Source organism: Amborella trichopoda, chromosome 8 (assembly GCF_054954075.1).
Source record: "Amborella trichopoda isolate Santa Cruz 75 chromosome 8, AtrichopodaSantaCruz75HAP2 v2.0, whole genome shotgun sequence".
Lineage (NCBI taxonomy): Eukaryota > Viridiplantae > Streptophyta > Magnoliopsida > Amborellales > Amborellaceae > Amborella > Amborella trichopoda.
Window position 1 is genome coordinate 7419200 of NC_142343.1, and position 17413 is coordinate 7436612.

The window sequence follows — 17413 nt, forward strand, 5'->3', positions numbered from 1 at the left end:
TCCCTCTCCAAGAAACCTAAAGGGCCACACCCCACCTTAGCATGCCTCTCTCTCTCTCTCTCTCTCAAACTATCCTAAAGGGGCACGCCCAAGCTAAGCTAGGTTAAGCTTGAATCTCTTTCATGGGTTATAAATCAGGCTAGGTTTTAGTTATGTGATTTTATGGGCAGCAAAATGATCATCCCTAGCTTGCAATTTTCTCCCTCCTTTCTTGATTTCTATCTCTCATAAGGATCAAGCCAAGGGGCTCTAATTAGGTTTAAGCATTGAGGCTTTAGGTGGGTGATTCTAGATCAAGATCCATGCGCAATGATTGGGTTTTTTCATAAGAATGAGAAATCAATAGACCGATCAAAGATCCCGAGCACCATCGGAAGGAGGAGACGTATCGTAGGGTGTACTAAGCCCGGTTGAGGTAATTTTCGGCGCTCTCTTTTGTTTCTTCCATATTTATTTATCATATCTTTTATTTCTAAGCATAGGTTGTGCCTTTTCTTTGTTAATGAAAAATATGGTTTTGAATGACTTCAAGTTCTAGAGATCCTAGTTGTATTATTTTCTTTTACTTTATTTGGGGTTGTTATATTGTAAAAAGACTTTTTGTGAGTGATCTAGACCGTGAAGAAATAAAAGAATTGAAAAATAAAAAAACAAAAAAATTTATTATATACTCCAGCTAGATCACACATGTCCTTCTTTCATACTTTTCAACATGTTTTAATTTAAATTTGGGATCTTAAACTAATTTTAGATTAACTGCCCATGTGTAAGAATATTAAAAGAACAGTGTGTGTGGGGCGCTTTTAGAAGATATCATGCACCATCCTATTTATAGCTCCATGATCTCTAAATCCCTGATAATGCTTGGATCAACGATTCTAAAGACATGGGACCGAGAAAGATGGTCTTTGATCCCATTGTGCTGGTGCATCTTTTAAAGATTAGTTTTAATTATCTGCAGCATAATGTTACTTCAGTCTTTAATGCCCTAGAGTATTGAACCTAAGTGGCTGTAAATGCCTCACTTGGATCTTTGAAAACCTTTCGTTGATCTTTTTTATAAACCTCAAGTTGCTTTTTGAAGAATTAATTCTATCATCGGCTCGTCCTCAATGCTCGAGTCATGATGAGACCCTTGGATGAGGAGAGCCATGCTGTGCCATGTGGTGGATTATGATACATAAGATGAGGCCTCAAACTCACTTACTTCTCTTATTGTTTCGTTATCGCCAGATGAGGACGCCTCCATCGATTCACCAAATGAGGATGCCCCCATCGAGTCTTCTTCGACGGTGGGCATTTCTAGGCCATCAGGTAGATCTTCTTAACATTGGGATGCCCCCCTTAATAGAGACATACCCTACACCCTGTTGACTTCTAGGGGTTCTTCTTTCTCTAGTTCTTTGCCCCATTTTGGTGGGTTGTCACTTGTGCTATCATGAGAGAACAATTTGGTTGGACCCTATTGATTAATTTCTCTCTCTCACAATATTAGAATTATGTCCTTTAAGGCTTTAAATTCTTTCATTTTCAATTACTCGTTACTTCAGTAAGAGTATGAGAACATGACTCTCGGATCTTAGTGCACTAGGACCAAGAGTCATGGAACCCCGATTATGTTATGAGAAGGATTTATATAGGGGAGGTACCAAAAGGGTTGAGGATTACCTCTACTTCAAACTCAGTTGTTATGTTTGTGCCTCATGACTTAGTGATAGAAAAAAGCAATATGGTTTATGTATGCGCTTGATGACTAAAAGTCATGTATGGAAGGTCAGAGCCAATAGAGGGCATCTGCCAAAATCCCTGACACCTACAAACCTCTCGCAGCATATGTATATACATTCGCAATGTATGGGTAGCTGCTCTTCCAGAGATCCACTGGATAGAGCTATGCACATGTGCCAAAAGAGGAACCCCCGCATTTTGTGTGCATGTACTCTAAGGGGTGCACCTAAAATCTGCCTAAACTCGGGGATTCAAAATCACACATTGGTTTGACTTTGATAGAATGAAATCATGAGCCCCTGATTACACATTATGGGTCAATCCAAAAATGTGGCTTTGAATTTTAGATCTAGCCAAGTGGAGTGCTCCATTTTGTAATTCAACTCCAATGATCTTAATTTTATTTAAAAATATTTTTAATCAATGCCAAAATGATTTGTTTTGACGAAAAATTATTAAAATAATTTGTATAGATTTATGATAATTTTTATGGATTTCTTTGGCAAGAAAATCCATTTGACTGATAAAGTCCCGTTTTTTTTTTGGGGATCTAGCCCAAAAATTTTTTACTTTTCGTCCATCTGTGTTTTTTAAATCTGCCAAAGATCAATTCTTTTATTGTATTTCTGCAAATCACATTAGGGGTTATGATCTACGAGGAGCTTGATTTCTTCTATATTGGTTATCCATAATTTTCAATTTATATTTTGTTATTTCATTTTATTTTTAAAAGGATTTCATTGTAATCATGGGGTTCTTGAAAATCCACCAATTCTTCTTCAATTTTTAACCAAATTTGTTCAAATTTTATTCAAATGAATCTTCATTCATCTCTATTTGATCCAATTTAATGGATACAAACCTATTATTATTTAGATCTAGCCTCAAAACTACTTGGATGTAGATTTTCCCAAAAAAGTGCTCGTTTTTTAAAAAAATATTGTGAATAAATTTCCTTTATGGGCTCCACTAGATATCTTATTAGAAATGATTAATGCTAACAATTAGATTTTTTTCCCTTTTTTTTATAAATATATATTTTTTTTGGCTCGATTTTCATATTTTAGATAAAAGATCGCACATTTTGGGAAAAAAATATATTTGGAGGTTATAATGAGAAATTTTGTCAGGGCTTTTGTTTTATGGGGGTCTATATTATTTTTTCTTGAATTTTCTAATCTATATTTATTATACTTTATTTTATATTTTTATTTTGTTTTACTATGAAATAAAATTTCTTAAAAAGGTTTGTTATTACTATATTTATTTATTATTACAATAAAATATATAGTTCTTTTTAAAAATTATTATATTGTACATTATAATTTTTATATAATATAACAATAGAATTTATAAAATGGAACATATACAATATTTAATAATAATAATCCCATTTGTAATTGTATCATTGTAAACTCTAACTACTATATTTATTATAACAAATGGTGACAAACGTTTTTGAAAAAATACTATCTTGTAAATTGTAAATCTCAAATTTTAAAAAATAGAATGTATAAAATGTTAATAATTCTCTTTTTAATTACAATTGTGAAAATAATATTGTAAGTCTTTAAACAAAGTACTATCTTGTCCGTCAGATACTAAAGAGCTTGAACCCCTAAAGTCATATCAACTGGCTCACTAATTTGTCTCAACAATTTGACCAATGAGTTTAACGTAATAAAGACAAAGAACGTCGTTGTATGTTTTGGCATTAGGTTATATCTTTATAATGGTATGCTCTATTAGGTTATATTCATGATAAATGTATGCTCTATTTTTATTGTAAAATAATTGTAATGGTCAACTGACATTAAAAAATAAAACGATTTCTCAATATTTACGAGTTTTGTAAAATAATGAAATCCATAATGCATTACCCCCACTGTTTTTTAAACCCAAAAAATATGTACAACAAGTTCTAAAAAAAAATTGAATTGCCTAATCCATCCATCGATCCGGATTACCAAATCATTATTTCGGACTGGTCTCCTAAACGATTGATTTGCTTGGTCTATAGGGTTTTTCAAATGCTGCGTAGTCTTATGGATCATAATATGCGCGTTCTTCCTAAAAGATGGAGAGTACTATAGAAATTATGCTAAGACAAGATGATAATTTAGTGAAAAATTTGTATTCATGTCTCCATAAATATCTAATAGCAAAGTGAACATGCTTCACACGCGATTTGAGTCTTCTAAGAGAGAGCATAAGATTTTTATTAAAATATGATTTTCTATATTAATCTCCTTTTCCAATCCAATTGGGAGAGATGGCTGCGTAGATTAAGGCATCGGATTGCTAATCCGTTGTACAAGCTATTTGTATCGAGGGTTCGAATCGCTCTCTCTCCGTTCTTTTTGATGATTTGAGATTTCTCTTTTGAATTTAAAACCCGATATTTTTTTGCTTTTTTTCACATATTAATTAAACTGCGGCTTGCATGTAATGTTTTATATTTGTGGTGGTACTATGTTGTGCTACCCGCTCAACTTGTGTCATGAGATTAGGTATCATAGGTGTCAACTCTAAGTGGCTTAAAAAATACTCTAATTGTCATGATTTACTATATGTCTCATTCGATTGATAAGTTGGTATTATAGTTATAAAGTTATAAATAGTTAATAAAGATTTAAAGTTAACATTTGTTAATGAGAACTTACCTATTAATTTGATCACCAAAGTGTCAAGTAAATAAATGAAAGTGTGGGTGATCTTATACACACCTTCTATAAAAAATAATTTTATTTAAGAATAAAATTTTATGCTTTAAATTTAAGTTTGTTTATGAATTAGGATATTGCTTAATTATAAACTCATTTATTAAATTTTCTAAAAAGAATGACATTTTGAAATTATTGTTATGAGATATTTACATTTTTAAAATAAATATTTAGAAAATATAAATACAAATTTTACTTTAATTGAAATATATTATTTTATCATACAATAAATTTGTTCTTTACAAGGTGCGCCTTTTTAATGAAACATGTTATTAAATTGAAGAAACTATTAGTATTTCGTACAAAATTACCAAATTAACAAGTATTTTATTAGATTGAAGAAAAACTACTTATCTTTTGGTATAAAGAGATTGATCACTTTGGAAAAAGATTAAAAATACGATATAATTATGCATTTCAAGTATTTTTTGCGTTTAATTAAATTTATAACTTTTAGAATAAATGTCAATTTTAATTCAATATGGTATTTCTTTTAATAAGTTATTACAAAACTTATGAAATATTTTTTTAGAGTGCTAAATTATTAAATTGTCTTTTGGTATAAAGATATTGAATTCAAAATAAATAAAGTATCTTGTCTAACCTTTATAGCATTAAATTGCATTAATTGTTTAAGTGCCTTTAGAGCTTTGAGTGTATATTGTGTAGCATCAAATTCCAGTTTTGGAGTTGAAACCAAGGCCGAATATGCACTCTAAGAAACAAGTTGTATACTAAACTTATCAGGGAAAAGATCTAGCTAATGAATAGCTTCTTTTTTTGTTTTTTAGAGTTTTATTATTATTATTATTATTTGGATAATTCAGTGGGGATGACATGCCCTTACCGGTTTTTTGAAATCCTTAGTTATTTTTTAATGCATGATTTGAGAAAGGAAGCTTAAACTTTAGTTAAGGCACAAGTGATGCTACCACCACGACTCCAATCCCATTCTCAAAGAATTGGTATCTAGCATGTACATGATACCTTCCGAAATTTGGGATCTTTAAAATGCCCACGGCTTGGTTTTTGCCCGAGGTAATAATTGACCAATTCAATCCCACAGGAGTACAAATTTATTTTACTTAGGATAATTGAAAACATATTCATGTAACCAAAATACAAGAGATATTTAATGGACCCGGTTTCTATGCGGCCAAGCCCGCATATGTAGAATTGTGGGCTTCTTAATAAATCTATTTTTGAGATGGATTTTAAGACTTAATTTTTATGGACATGTAATCTCTACCATGGAAATCATGAATATGAAAAAATAAATAAATTTAAAAAACTAAAAATAATAATTCTAGTAAAACAATATTTGAACCGTTGGTTTTCATTGTTTTTAGACGGAACACCTATTTGCATCCATCTTTAAGAGGGATGCCACATATGTAGAAATACAGTTCAGCCCGCATGAAAAAAAATTCATATTTAATTGCATGCCGTATATGCACCACTTTAAGTCCTATAGTTCGAGACTGAGATGGCCATTCCAATTCAGGGGCCATTTCACCTCAAACAAATCTAGTTCGACTCAAAACAATATTGATTTCAAAATTAACTACTAATTTGGTCACTTATAGAGCTGAGTACATAATTGAAAACATTAGTGACTCTATTAACTCTATCAGCGATTAAAGTACTTATAATTTTGAATTTATTTATATATTAATTGAAATATTGCTCAATTATAATTTTAGTTATAATAATATATTAAAATTTGTTTCGATTTATTAATGAAATTTTAAAATATGAGTTTCTAACATTATGCTCATAAAATAAAATGAATGTGAAACTCAAGTAAATTGGATTTTTTTTTTTTTTTTTTTTTTTTTGAACGGTTGAATTGGATATGTTGTTTTACGCTCCAATTCAACTTTTTTTTTTTTTTTAATAAGGTATTATGTTTTAGAAACTTTGAAATTAGTGGGATACCTTATTAAATCCATAGTGAACTATCTTGTCATTGCATTTAAGCCAGGAAAAAGTTTATAGAGCCAAGGCTATAAACAATTAAATTAGAGCCCACCTCAAAATTTTCATTAGAAAAGGTTGTTATGATGCTCAAATATGTTCAAATTGATCATCTCGACATCAAGATACATAGACATGAGAAAAAAAATGGTTTCAAAATTTGAAAATAATGCATATAACGTATTTTTGGACCGTCAATTTTCAAGATTTTCAAGATTTCATAGATTTGCTCGATTTACACTATTTTTTAAGCTTTAAATTTTATAATTAAAGATGCAAATATATTTTAAGGCTATCACAAAGATTTTCAACTTTGAAGCCCCATTTCTCGATACTATTTGAAGGTGTGCTTTACTTTGATTATTTAGAGCCTCGGCTCTATACAAACCGCACCCTTTAAGATATGGAAAAAGTTTATATAAGGATGAAACCTTATAACGTAGAACTACGGATTCAACTCAAAAATCCATCGGAAAAGGTAGTTTTAATGTTGAAAAACCCTTTGATTGATCATCTTGACAACGAGATGTATGGCCATGAAAAATAAAAAGATTTTAAGTCTCAAAATAGTGCATTTTACAACATATGATCTACACCATCCATTTTCAAGATTTTCATATGTTTATAGATCTACCTGATTTTAACTATTTTTGAAATTTAAAATTTTATAATTAGATATAAAAATAGATTTTGAGATAATCCTAAGAACATTTTACATCAAAATTATATACCATGATTAAATTTGATAGTGCACAATACCTCTACAACTACTGATGCATCTGAATGCCAACTGCACCCTTAAGATATTGGTTGTTTTTTAAAACGTCAAAAATAATTGTAGAACAGGCTTCTATTAAAGGCTCCCATTAACCCCTTTGTTTGGAAATTACATGCTCCTTTTGCTCCATCGTTACCACTTGGTGTTTTTCGGATAAAAAGTTTGGGATCCAGGATCCACTAAAGTAATATGTTTAAAAGTAAAAATAAAATTTTGATTAATTTTACACCTCCTAAACAAAATATTATCAAAGGGAGTATCTACCCAAGGGATCATACTGTTTTTTTACACATATTTGTCATTTGTTTTAGAATATTATAACACAATATGTTTAACAAAGAGTATTCATAAGGCAGAGGCCCCATTGTTCGGGGTGTTGCAATGAATCCAGTGGATCATTCTCATGGAGGAGGTGAGGGCGCACGAAAGGAGGAAGACCTTCGGTGTCACCTTGAGGTAGTGGGGAAATGCAGAAATTACCAACCCATTAGTGCTACACATATAATAGATTATTATAAAATTCTCCCATTTTTTCTATTTTGCCTTCAGAACCTTTTTTTTTTTTTTTTTGCCAATTCACTTTCATGATCCGAAGTCCCAACTTTTCAGTCCTTGAAAGTTCGAAGCGTTTTCAATTATGATGTTTAACGTTCCAAGTTTGGTGAACACTAAAAATCCTAAGTGAGAGCATTTTGAAAAAGATAAAAAAAATAAAGGGTATGATTTGTATAAAGTTGCAATCTTAAATAATCAAATTAAGGCACACTTCCAAATTCCATCTTAAATATAATTTTGGTGTAAAAAACCTTAAGATGGTTTGAGAATCTATTTTCATATCTAATTATAAAAAAAAAGTATACAATGAGACTATTTATCTTTGGTAGAAGGTGGTCACAGTTAATCTTGACCATTGTGAAATTAGATGACTACATTTATAATATTGACCAAGCTCAAACTTCAAAAGAAATCCTCTCGAACTTTGTGACACACACACAAGCAATCAAATTTCAAATTTTGTATCGAATGGTTGTACTTGATCACCTCCAATAAAAAGTAAAAGGTTCGGTTTGTATAGAGCCTACGCTCTTAACAATCAAATTAGAGCCTACCTTCAAATAGTATCGAGAAACATGGTTTTAATATTGAAAATCTTTGTGAGAGCCTTAAAATATATTTTAATATTTATTTATAAAGTTTAAAGCTTTAAAAATAATATAGATTGACAGATCTATAAAAATTTGAAAATCTTGAAAATTGACGGGCCAAAAATGTGTTACAAAATACAGTATTTCCAAAACTTTAAATCCATTTTTTTCTCATGTCCATACATATCGATGTTGAGATGTTCGATTTAAAGATATTTGGACGTCAAAACAACCTCTTCTAGTGAAATTTTTTATGTAGGCTCAAATTTGATTGTTTAGAGCCTCGACTCTATATAAGCTTTTCCCAAAAGTAAATGGTCTCATTCTATACAATCCCAATTATAAAATCTTAAACTCCAAAAATGGTTCAAATGAAGTAGATCTATAAATACTTGAAAATCTTAAAAATGGTCAGTCAAGATAATGTGTTGCAATATACCCAATTTTTAAGCTTGAAATCTTTTTTCAATTTTATATTCATACATTTCGATGTTAAGATGATCAATTAGACATTCTTCCAACATCAAAACAACCTTTTATAATGAATTTTTGATGTGCACCTTAATTCTTTAAGGTTGTCAGAACCTTATATAAACTTTTTCAAATTTTTTCAAAAAATAAGAGAAATATAAATCTAAGATACAAAAAGTTAGAAAGATTTCCAATCTAAAACATTAGAAAAAAAAAATATGATAACAAATAGGTAGGGCTACAAAAGAGAGAGAGAGAGAGAGAGAGAGAGAGAGGAGAGCTTGACCCTATAAAGAGAGTGCGGAGAGGCTTCGAAAGAGGGACCCGGTTTCTATGCGGCCATGCCCGTGTATATAGAAATGATGGCGTTTTAATAAATATATTTTTGAGGTGGATTGTAGGGCTTAATTTTTAAAGATATATAATATCTAATATACATATCATGAATATAAATAAATAAATTTTAAAAATTAAAAATAATAATTCTAATAAAAAAACATTCGGACAATCAGTTTCATTAAGTTTTTAAGATAAAAACACCTACTTGCATCCATCTCATTACGCTTGGACCGCATGTGTAGAAATGCCGTACAGCCCGCATGAAACAATTTTCCTTAAAAAAGGAGAGAGCGGGAAGCGTCGTTTTATGAGCGAGAGAGGACTTTTAGAGAGAGAAAGAGTTTAGAGGGTTGGTCCACGTGTGGGGCCCTAGTGACCGTTGGACGTCCGAATTCTAACGGTCAAACAGCAGGCCATTTTCCATTTCACAAAACACAGCTGAGCTCATCGATCCCTCCTTTCCTGTTTTCAAATTTGAAAACCCTTCTCCTCCTCCTCCATTCACAAGCTTTCTGCTGCTCATCCCCCCATTGGAGCTTCTCCTCTCAACCAGCAGCAGAGCAGAACCCAGCCATCAATCTGCTGGAAATTCAGTGGACACTTGCCGGAGAGCCATGGATTCCGGCAACAATGGCAGGAAAACTACCTTGAATCTCCCTTCTGGCATGTCCCTTCACACCCTCTCCACAATTTCTTCCCCTTCGAAACCCACAATTTACAGCGATCGATTCATCCCTTGCCGATCTTCTTCGAGGCTCCATTGCTTCTCTGTAAATGAGAAGGCATCTCCATCAAAAGAAGGGGGAAACGAGGCCTACTGCAATCTTTTAAGAAGCGAGCTCTTGGGTTCAGATTGCTCCCCATCAACGCCTGAGAAATTTTCAGGAAGATCATCTAGGGTTTTGTTGGGTTCGCCAGCTAGCCCCAGCAAGAATTTATTTAGGTTTAAAGCTGATCCCATTAGAGGTTCGACACCGAGCTCACCTTATGAGTCTCCTGCCGATTGGATCGAAGCTCCTACTCCACCTAAGGCCCCGAGGAAAATCCCCAAAACGCCGAACAAGGTCCGTTCCCTCAGCTGGCTATTCTGGAACTTTGAATCTTTGATTCAAGACTCAGCCGAGCCCAACCAGTCTCGTCCGAGTGAGCTGATGAGGGGGTATCACCCCAAGTTATTCATCTCTCTCTCCCCCCTCTCTTTCTCCCTCTTTCTCCCCCTCTCTCTCTAAAAGGGGACAGAAGTCTGGCCACTTCATCTCTCTCCTCTCTGTAAAAGAAGGCAGAAATCTGCCCCCCCTTTGTCATCTTTCTTTCTCTCTCTAAAAGGGGTATATGCCTTCGCCCTTTGTCGTCTCTCTCTATTAGGGAGAGAGATGTGAGAGAGAGATGAATCTTTAGAGAGAGAGAGGTGAGAAACAGGGAGAAATGGAAGAGAGATAAATTCAAGAGAGAGCTGTGAGAGATCTTTGGAAAGGGTAGATGTTTTTTATCACAGGAAAATGAACGGGATCGGGGGCTCCTAGGGTGGCTTAGGATGTTTTGGTCCGTACACATGGCACCTTCAAGGAGCCCCTTCTTTCCTAGAGAGAGAATTGGCAGAGCACATACACTTTATCTGCTTCATGCTAACTACTAGAGACACTGCTTCATGTATACGTGCTTCACTGAACAATTGCACCCACTTTGATTAACGGTGGGGATTGACTGGTCGCAGGTTTTGGACGCCCCATCTCTTCAAGACGATTTTTATCTGAACCTGGTGGATTGGTCCTCTCAGAATGTGTTGGCCGTTGGATTAGGCACCTGCGTTTATCTATGGAGTGCTTCTACCAGCAAGGTACTCTTGCTCTCTCTCTCCCATCAATATGACCAAATTCTTCATGCAGTAGAGAAAGAGAGATGTTTCTTGTGTATAGAAAAGGAGGGTAAAATCATCGAGAGAGAGAGACCAACTCCTCTGTGTAATTTTCCCATTTCGTATTATTGAAATTTTCTTATCATCTCTGCATTTACAGGTGACAAAGCTGTGTGACTTGGGCCCGAGTGATAGTGTATGTGCCGTGCAATGGACTCGAGAAGGATCTTATCTCGCCATTGGCACCATTTCTGGGGACGTTCAGGTAATCTATTAGCGCTAACCTGCAATTTTTTTTCTAGAATTTCCTGCTCTTTCTGTATCTGAATTACATTGGAAAATGATGCTGAAGTGTGCACGAGAGTTAATGTAGCTTAAACAATGCCTAGGTCAGATGTCTACAATTAGAGGACAACAACTTATCAAGATTTAAACAAAGTTTGGATAATGTTTTTCGTTATTGGAAGGACAACGGATCGATCAATTGAGATCACTAGACCTGTGTTAGGTTAGTTTGATCCTGAAAGGTATAACATTTGATTCATTGATTGCAATGGGTAATTGTAGATTTTAGAAGTTTAGAGAGACCATTGTATGGAAATCTTGAGGGTCTTTGGAGGGTTCATTTTAGAATATGGAAAGGTGGTAAGGATTGATATCTCTTACATGAGAGTACATGAGAAGTTGTGGCTAGACCACTTCTATACTAAAAATAATCCAAATGCCAAGAGAAAAAAGTGACGATGAGCAAAAAAATTCACCCAAAGCGGCGGTCAAAATTTGGTGTTGGCATGCAAAAGGCTCTAAACTAAAGACCAACAAAAGAGAATACCCTGTTCTAAAATTTGTCAGATCTTGCACCGAAATGATAGGGACATTCCTAGTTGATCTTGAAGGTTGTTGTAGGGAATACTTTGAGTGAATAGTGGGAACAATGAATAATAATTTCATAAAGAGAAACACATATGGAGCAGAAGTTTCCCGAATTGACATAATACCTTGCGAATATCTTGTAATGGAAAAGTGATGATGTGATGGCCTCTACTCATATAAAACATCATCTTGAACACTTCCCTAAAAGCTAGATTTCTCCTTTTGAGTATTTTCACTTTGTCGTGGTATAGTCGTTTTCCTCTGCGGAGTTGTAAACGTTTAACCATGCATCTATACTATTCTAGATCAGGAATAATATGGATGCTATGCTACATGGATTCTCCAATTTGGGTTCCATACCCATGTCAAGTGCATACCGTCATACATACCAGCACTGATTCTTTTGTTCTTCATGAGGCATCAGTCACTTCATTCCCGTGTTTGACTCTGACATAGGTTTCCATGCCCATGCAGCATGGGACGGACATCAAAATAAAAAAATACATCTATAGTTCTAAATCATGGCTTTGTATTCATTACTTGAATGGGTAAAAACTATTTGTGGCATCTTTCTACTCCATTTAGAGTAATTTGTGGAAATAATTCTGGAATAGTTTATTCAAAATCCACATTTTCGTATACTACATTTACTGTTTTTTTTCTTAGTGAAGACTAAGATTGAAGGATTCATAAGATGCTGAAAATATTGTGTACTTTTATAAAGATATTTGTTTGGCATTTTCCGATATTGAAGAATGAGACTTGAGAAGCTTAGTGTGTGTTTTCTACTTGGTTGCATGAATCTGGCTAGTTTACGATAGAACAAAACCATCAGCACGTGCACAATTAGCCAATGTTCCCATGCTGGCCTTCTATTTGCATGGCTATACATACATATGAAAGTTAGTGGGCACCATTGTACTTCTCTGGTGCCTTATGTTTTTGGTATATAATGATAAAAACGCATGTACAAAGAGATACAATTGCTATAAATGCTGTGAAGTTTGAATTCAAGACATAGTCTCAGTTCCTTTAGTCTTAGTTCCTTTTCCAAATTCCTTTTCCAAATATGCTTTTGGGTTTTGATCCCACCTGTCGGCCATTCCACACATGATGCAGAAATGCTCTAGCTCCTCCTTGATATTGTGATGTTACAGGAATGTCAGCATTTTTGGGTATTTATTCCTTGACAGATTGGCAGATCTGGTTTTCTTTATGAGCTGTCCTTTTTTATTCCCCCAATTGCTTTCATGCGCAATGTCCCTGTCTTGTATTTGAGTTTTCACATGTGAACTATTCTAATCATGTAAAGGCTTGCAAGATTAGGTTCTCTCTAACTAACTATCAATCCCCTCTGGAATGTTTACTCTAATCTATGGTATTCAAGAGCTTTCAAGGCCTTCTCCTATGTTTTACATATTGATCCACATTACTTGAGGGATCTGAACTTTTGTTAAGTTTTAAATGTCATACTAATTTTCTATTTTCATTAGAATTGGTTTGTTTGAAGAAAATACTTGTAGCGGAACCCTTATAGACCTGCAGCATATAGTTGGGAACTACAAGTCCTTTGGAGTCTTGTAGCATTTCGACAAGTTTTGTCAAAGATGTTGACACCTGTTTTTTGTCAAATTGAGATCTCCTCAGCTCCACTCCAAGTTGCCTTGAACCCTCTGTTACACCTTAAATTGTCTCAGAGTAGTTGATGAGTGATTTTCTTGGAGCAAGGAGATTCTAGTAGCAATGAGTTGTTCTTGTACCATGCACTTGAATTTTATCTTCTTGCTTTCATTTCTTTTGAAAAGATTTATCTTCTGGCTTTCATTTTTGCTCATACAAGGTTTTCCTTTGCCCTATTCATCAATTTCTCCTTTTTTGTCAAACTCATTTGATGTAATTCCTCGAATATCTTTTAATTCCAAGCTATGAATCTTTGTGCATTTAGAAACTCTTGTCAAAGGTCATACACTTTCAATCTGAGACCAAAAGACTGCAACCTTAGGAGGGGAATATAAACGTTATGAACAGTCAAGGTAGAGAGTAGTTTAAATGCAGGGAGAGTTCATTAAACAAAAAAAATTCAGGGTAGGAAGGACATTACCCTTGGTGCTTCATGTGTCACCATTAGCGTGTCCCACAACATAAACTTTGTGAATTTTATATCCAGTTGCTTAATAGTTATGTCACAAGGACAACAAAACGAGTTTTAAGCTTAAATCAAACACTCCCATTAAAAGATTCGCTGCTGTGATTTCTTTTTCTGGATTCAACTAGCAATCTCTAGGTGGTTGAGATGGCTTAACCATTTAATAGCTTAATTGAGACCTGACAATATATCCAATTTTGACAGATATGGGACAGTGCCCGTTGCAAAAAGGTTAGGAACATGGGCGGTCATCAGGCGAGATCTGGAGTTCTGGCTTGGAGTTCATGCATACTATCTTCTGGAAGCAGAGACAGGAGTATATTACAACACGATCTTCGTGTCTCCACTGACTTTGTTAGCAAGTTCGTTGGTCATAAATCTGAGGTAAGGATATAAATTAGGTGTTTCATTGTTTTTTTTGTGGTTTGTGGTGGGGGAGTGGGGAAGGGGGGGAAAGGGGGGGGGGGGGGGGGGGGAGAGAGAGAGAGGGCATATATAATTTGATTTGATACATACAGAAAGATTTTGACAACCATACTCAGTTTATCATTATTCAGATTTTCTATATGCTTCTGTTCAGGTTTGTGGGTTGAAATGGTCCCATGATGATCGAGAACTTGCTTCTGGTGGAAACGATAATCAGGTAAATTACACTTTCTGTCCTTTCAGCATCATACCCTTTCAATACTCCGACCTCTCTCTCTCTCTCTCTCTCTCTTGTGCACACACGCGCTTCAGCAAAATAGAGATTGAGAGAAATTGAAAGCTTTTAGAATCTCAATCCCTTGTTTAACAATGGCTTCTTTGGATTGGGTTCAGTTATTAGTTTGGAATCAACAATCGACAAAGCCAGTCTTGAAGCTTACACAGCATACTGCCGCTGTAAAAGCCATTACTTGGTCACCTCACCAGCATGGCCTTCTCGCATCTGGAGGTGGAACCGCAGATAGGTGTATTCGCTTTTGGAACACTTCAAGTGGTACTCTATTAAATTCAGTGGACACAGGCAGCCAGGTTAGGTCCTAATTTTTGACAGAAAAAGTACGCTATATAATCTGAGACAGTCTATGAAAAACCGTAATCAAAATTGGGTCATCGCCATCCATTGATGTGGTGGTGATCATGGAGAAAGAGTGGAACCTGCCAGAAAGACATGCCCTCCAAATGGTGGGTCCCATTCTCTATTTAACACCATTCACCATTAAAGTGGATACTTGGAGGCACATACACTTTTTTGTGCTTTTTTCCCAAGTTACCTGTCAAAATACTGTCTTATAGAAGAAATTTTGCAGGTTTGCAACCTTGCGTGGTGTAAGAATGTGAATGAGCTAGTGAGCGCTCATGGATACTCCCAGAACCAAATCATGGTGTGGAAATACCCCACGATGGGGAAGGTATGGAATGCTTGTTTGTTTGGGATTCTATTTTGGATCATTAAATTGCTTTGAATTCTAGTTTCAAATGGTGGTTCCTTATTGGTAAATATTGAAAGAAACCATAATATTTTGCTAAGACCGAATTAGATCTCAAAATTTGGTCAAAGACAATGGAGATGTTGACTGAATTTGAGCAAGTTTTGGCAGTTATTCTCCATTAATGATTTATTATCTTGACCTAGATAGAAGAACTTGTCCCAAAGTTCGACCAGAATTTCATATAAGGCTGGAGATTCAGAAACATCCTTGAACTTCAATGTTTAAACATGGACCTCGAAGGAAAAACTATATATTGCAAGTTCCGTTAATGTAGAGTCTATTTCAAAATTGGCCACATGATATAGTCATACACTTTGGGATGTATATTTACAGTTAAGCATATTAATAAAACTGGTCATTCATATCTTGGAATTTACATTTGAAGTTGAAGCATATTAATAAAACTGGTCTTACATTCATATCTTGGAATTTACATTTGAAGTTGAAGCATATTAATAAAACTAGTTTTCCTCATGTTGAAAACAGTTCCTTGAATTGATTTCAGGAGAATTAGAACTGATGCAACAATGTAAAAAATTGCTACTTAGAATGTCTTATCCTAAGTTACTTCCGAAAAGGATGGTTAGTACCACAATTTGGAACTGAGACATTTGTTTGGTGGACAGGTTGCAACCTTGACAGGCCACAGCATGAGAGTTCTCTATCTTGCCATTTCACCCGATGGACAGGTAAAACAAATATTGTATATAACTTTGTATCTATCTCTATGCATGTATGACATATGTATTTTATACATTGTCAGTGGGCTACAGAAAACTGTGATTTTCACATACTGGAATTTTTGCAGACAATTGTGACTGGTGCTGGTGATGAGACTCTAAGATTTTGGAATATCTTTCCTTCTGCAAAAACACAGGTATTATACATCTGCTTTCCTTGTGCGATCACTTCAAAATGCATGTTTGGTCCACTAAGGAGAAATATAACCAATTGGGTTTTCTTTGATTTGCCAGACTCCTGTTCGTGACACTGGAATTTGGTCTTTAGGACGAACGCATATTCGGTGACACAGATTCTTCAAGCATCCGAAACAATGGATTCCCCAATAAAATCACTATTATTTCATTGTGTTAATAGTTTGTTTTATGCGTGTGCAATATATATCCAAGAAATTTGTGGTTGCATTGTTTGGACTGATGACCTTAGGGGCAAGAATCTGTACCGCTGGTTAACTTATATCCAATAAATTTGTTTCTAGTTTTCTCATTTTACCCGTGATACAAGTGACAATTCTCATTATTGGGAATTTATTGATGCAGTTTCTTAGAGTTCAGGTTTAAAAGACTAGTAGTATGTTTTGTAAACGAAGTGTACAAGTCACTGCACCTAGCCCACCTTATGTGCTGATAGAAGGCTGCCACGCCTCAGTTTGGCATCAGATGGCATCATGTACATATCCAACCACACTTATTATTTGAAACTAAAGTCTCATCATAATATGCTTTTTCCTTTTATGCAGAAAAAAGTGAAGGGTTTTAAAAAAAGGTGCAGTTGGCATACGGACGGGTGTAGAGGTAAGGTGCCCTTCATGATATATATAATTTTGATGTAAAATGTTATTAGGATTATCTCAAAATCTATTTTTTATACCTTGTTATAAAATTTTAAATTTCAAAAATGGTTAAAATAAAGTAGATCTATAAACATATGAAAATCTTGAAAATGGACGATGTAAAATATATTATTTCTTAGACTTAAAATCTTTTTATTTTTCATAGTCATACATCTCGATGTCTAAACATATGAAAATTTTGAAAATGGACGGTATAGATAATATGTTGTAAAATGCACTATTTCTGAGACTTAAAATCTTTTTATTTTTCATAGTCATACATCTCGATGTCGAGATGATCAATCAAAGGGATTTTCAACATTAAAACTA

General features: G+C 34.3%; 1 protein-coding gene and 1 long non-coding RNA gene across 3 annotated transcripts; both read left to right on the forward strand.

The window, feature by feature from the left end:
• Positions 1–225: 225 nt before the first annotated feature.
• LOC148780755 (uncharacterized) lies at positions 226–1517 on the forward strand. Its single transcript, XR_016039732.1, has 2 exons — positions 226–415; positions 1234–1517. It is a non-coding gene; the product is annotated as an uncharacterized LOC148780755 (long non-coding RNA).
• Positions 1518–9381: 7864 nt separating this feature from the next.
• On the forward strand, positions 9382–16737 carry FZR3 (FIZZY-related 3). 2 transcript variants are annotated; one of them, XM_006846196.3, is made up of 10 exons: positions 9382–10225; positions 10876–10998; positions 11177–11281; positions 14240–14419; positions 14616–14678; positions 14855–15049; positions 15328–15429; positions 16137–16199; positions 16319–16387; positions 16485–16737. In XM_006846196.3, the coding sequence occupies exons 1-10, from the start codon at positions 9776–9778 to the stop codon at positions 16536–16538; spliced, it is 1404 nt and encodes a 467-aa protein (XP_006846259.1). In that variant the 5' UTR covers positions 9382–9775; the 3' UTR covers positions 16539–16737. The 2 variants fall into 2 exon arrangements, with proteins under 2 accessions (XP_006846259.1, XP_088730857.1); XM_088874731.1 differs by lacking the exons at positions 9382–10225; positions 10876–10998; positions 11177–11281 and adding an exon at positions 13149–13267.
• Positions 16738–17413: the final 676 nt, after the last annotated feature.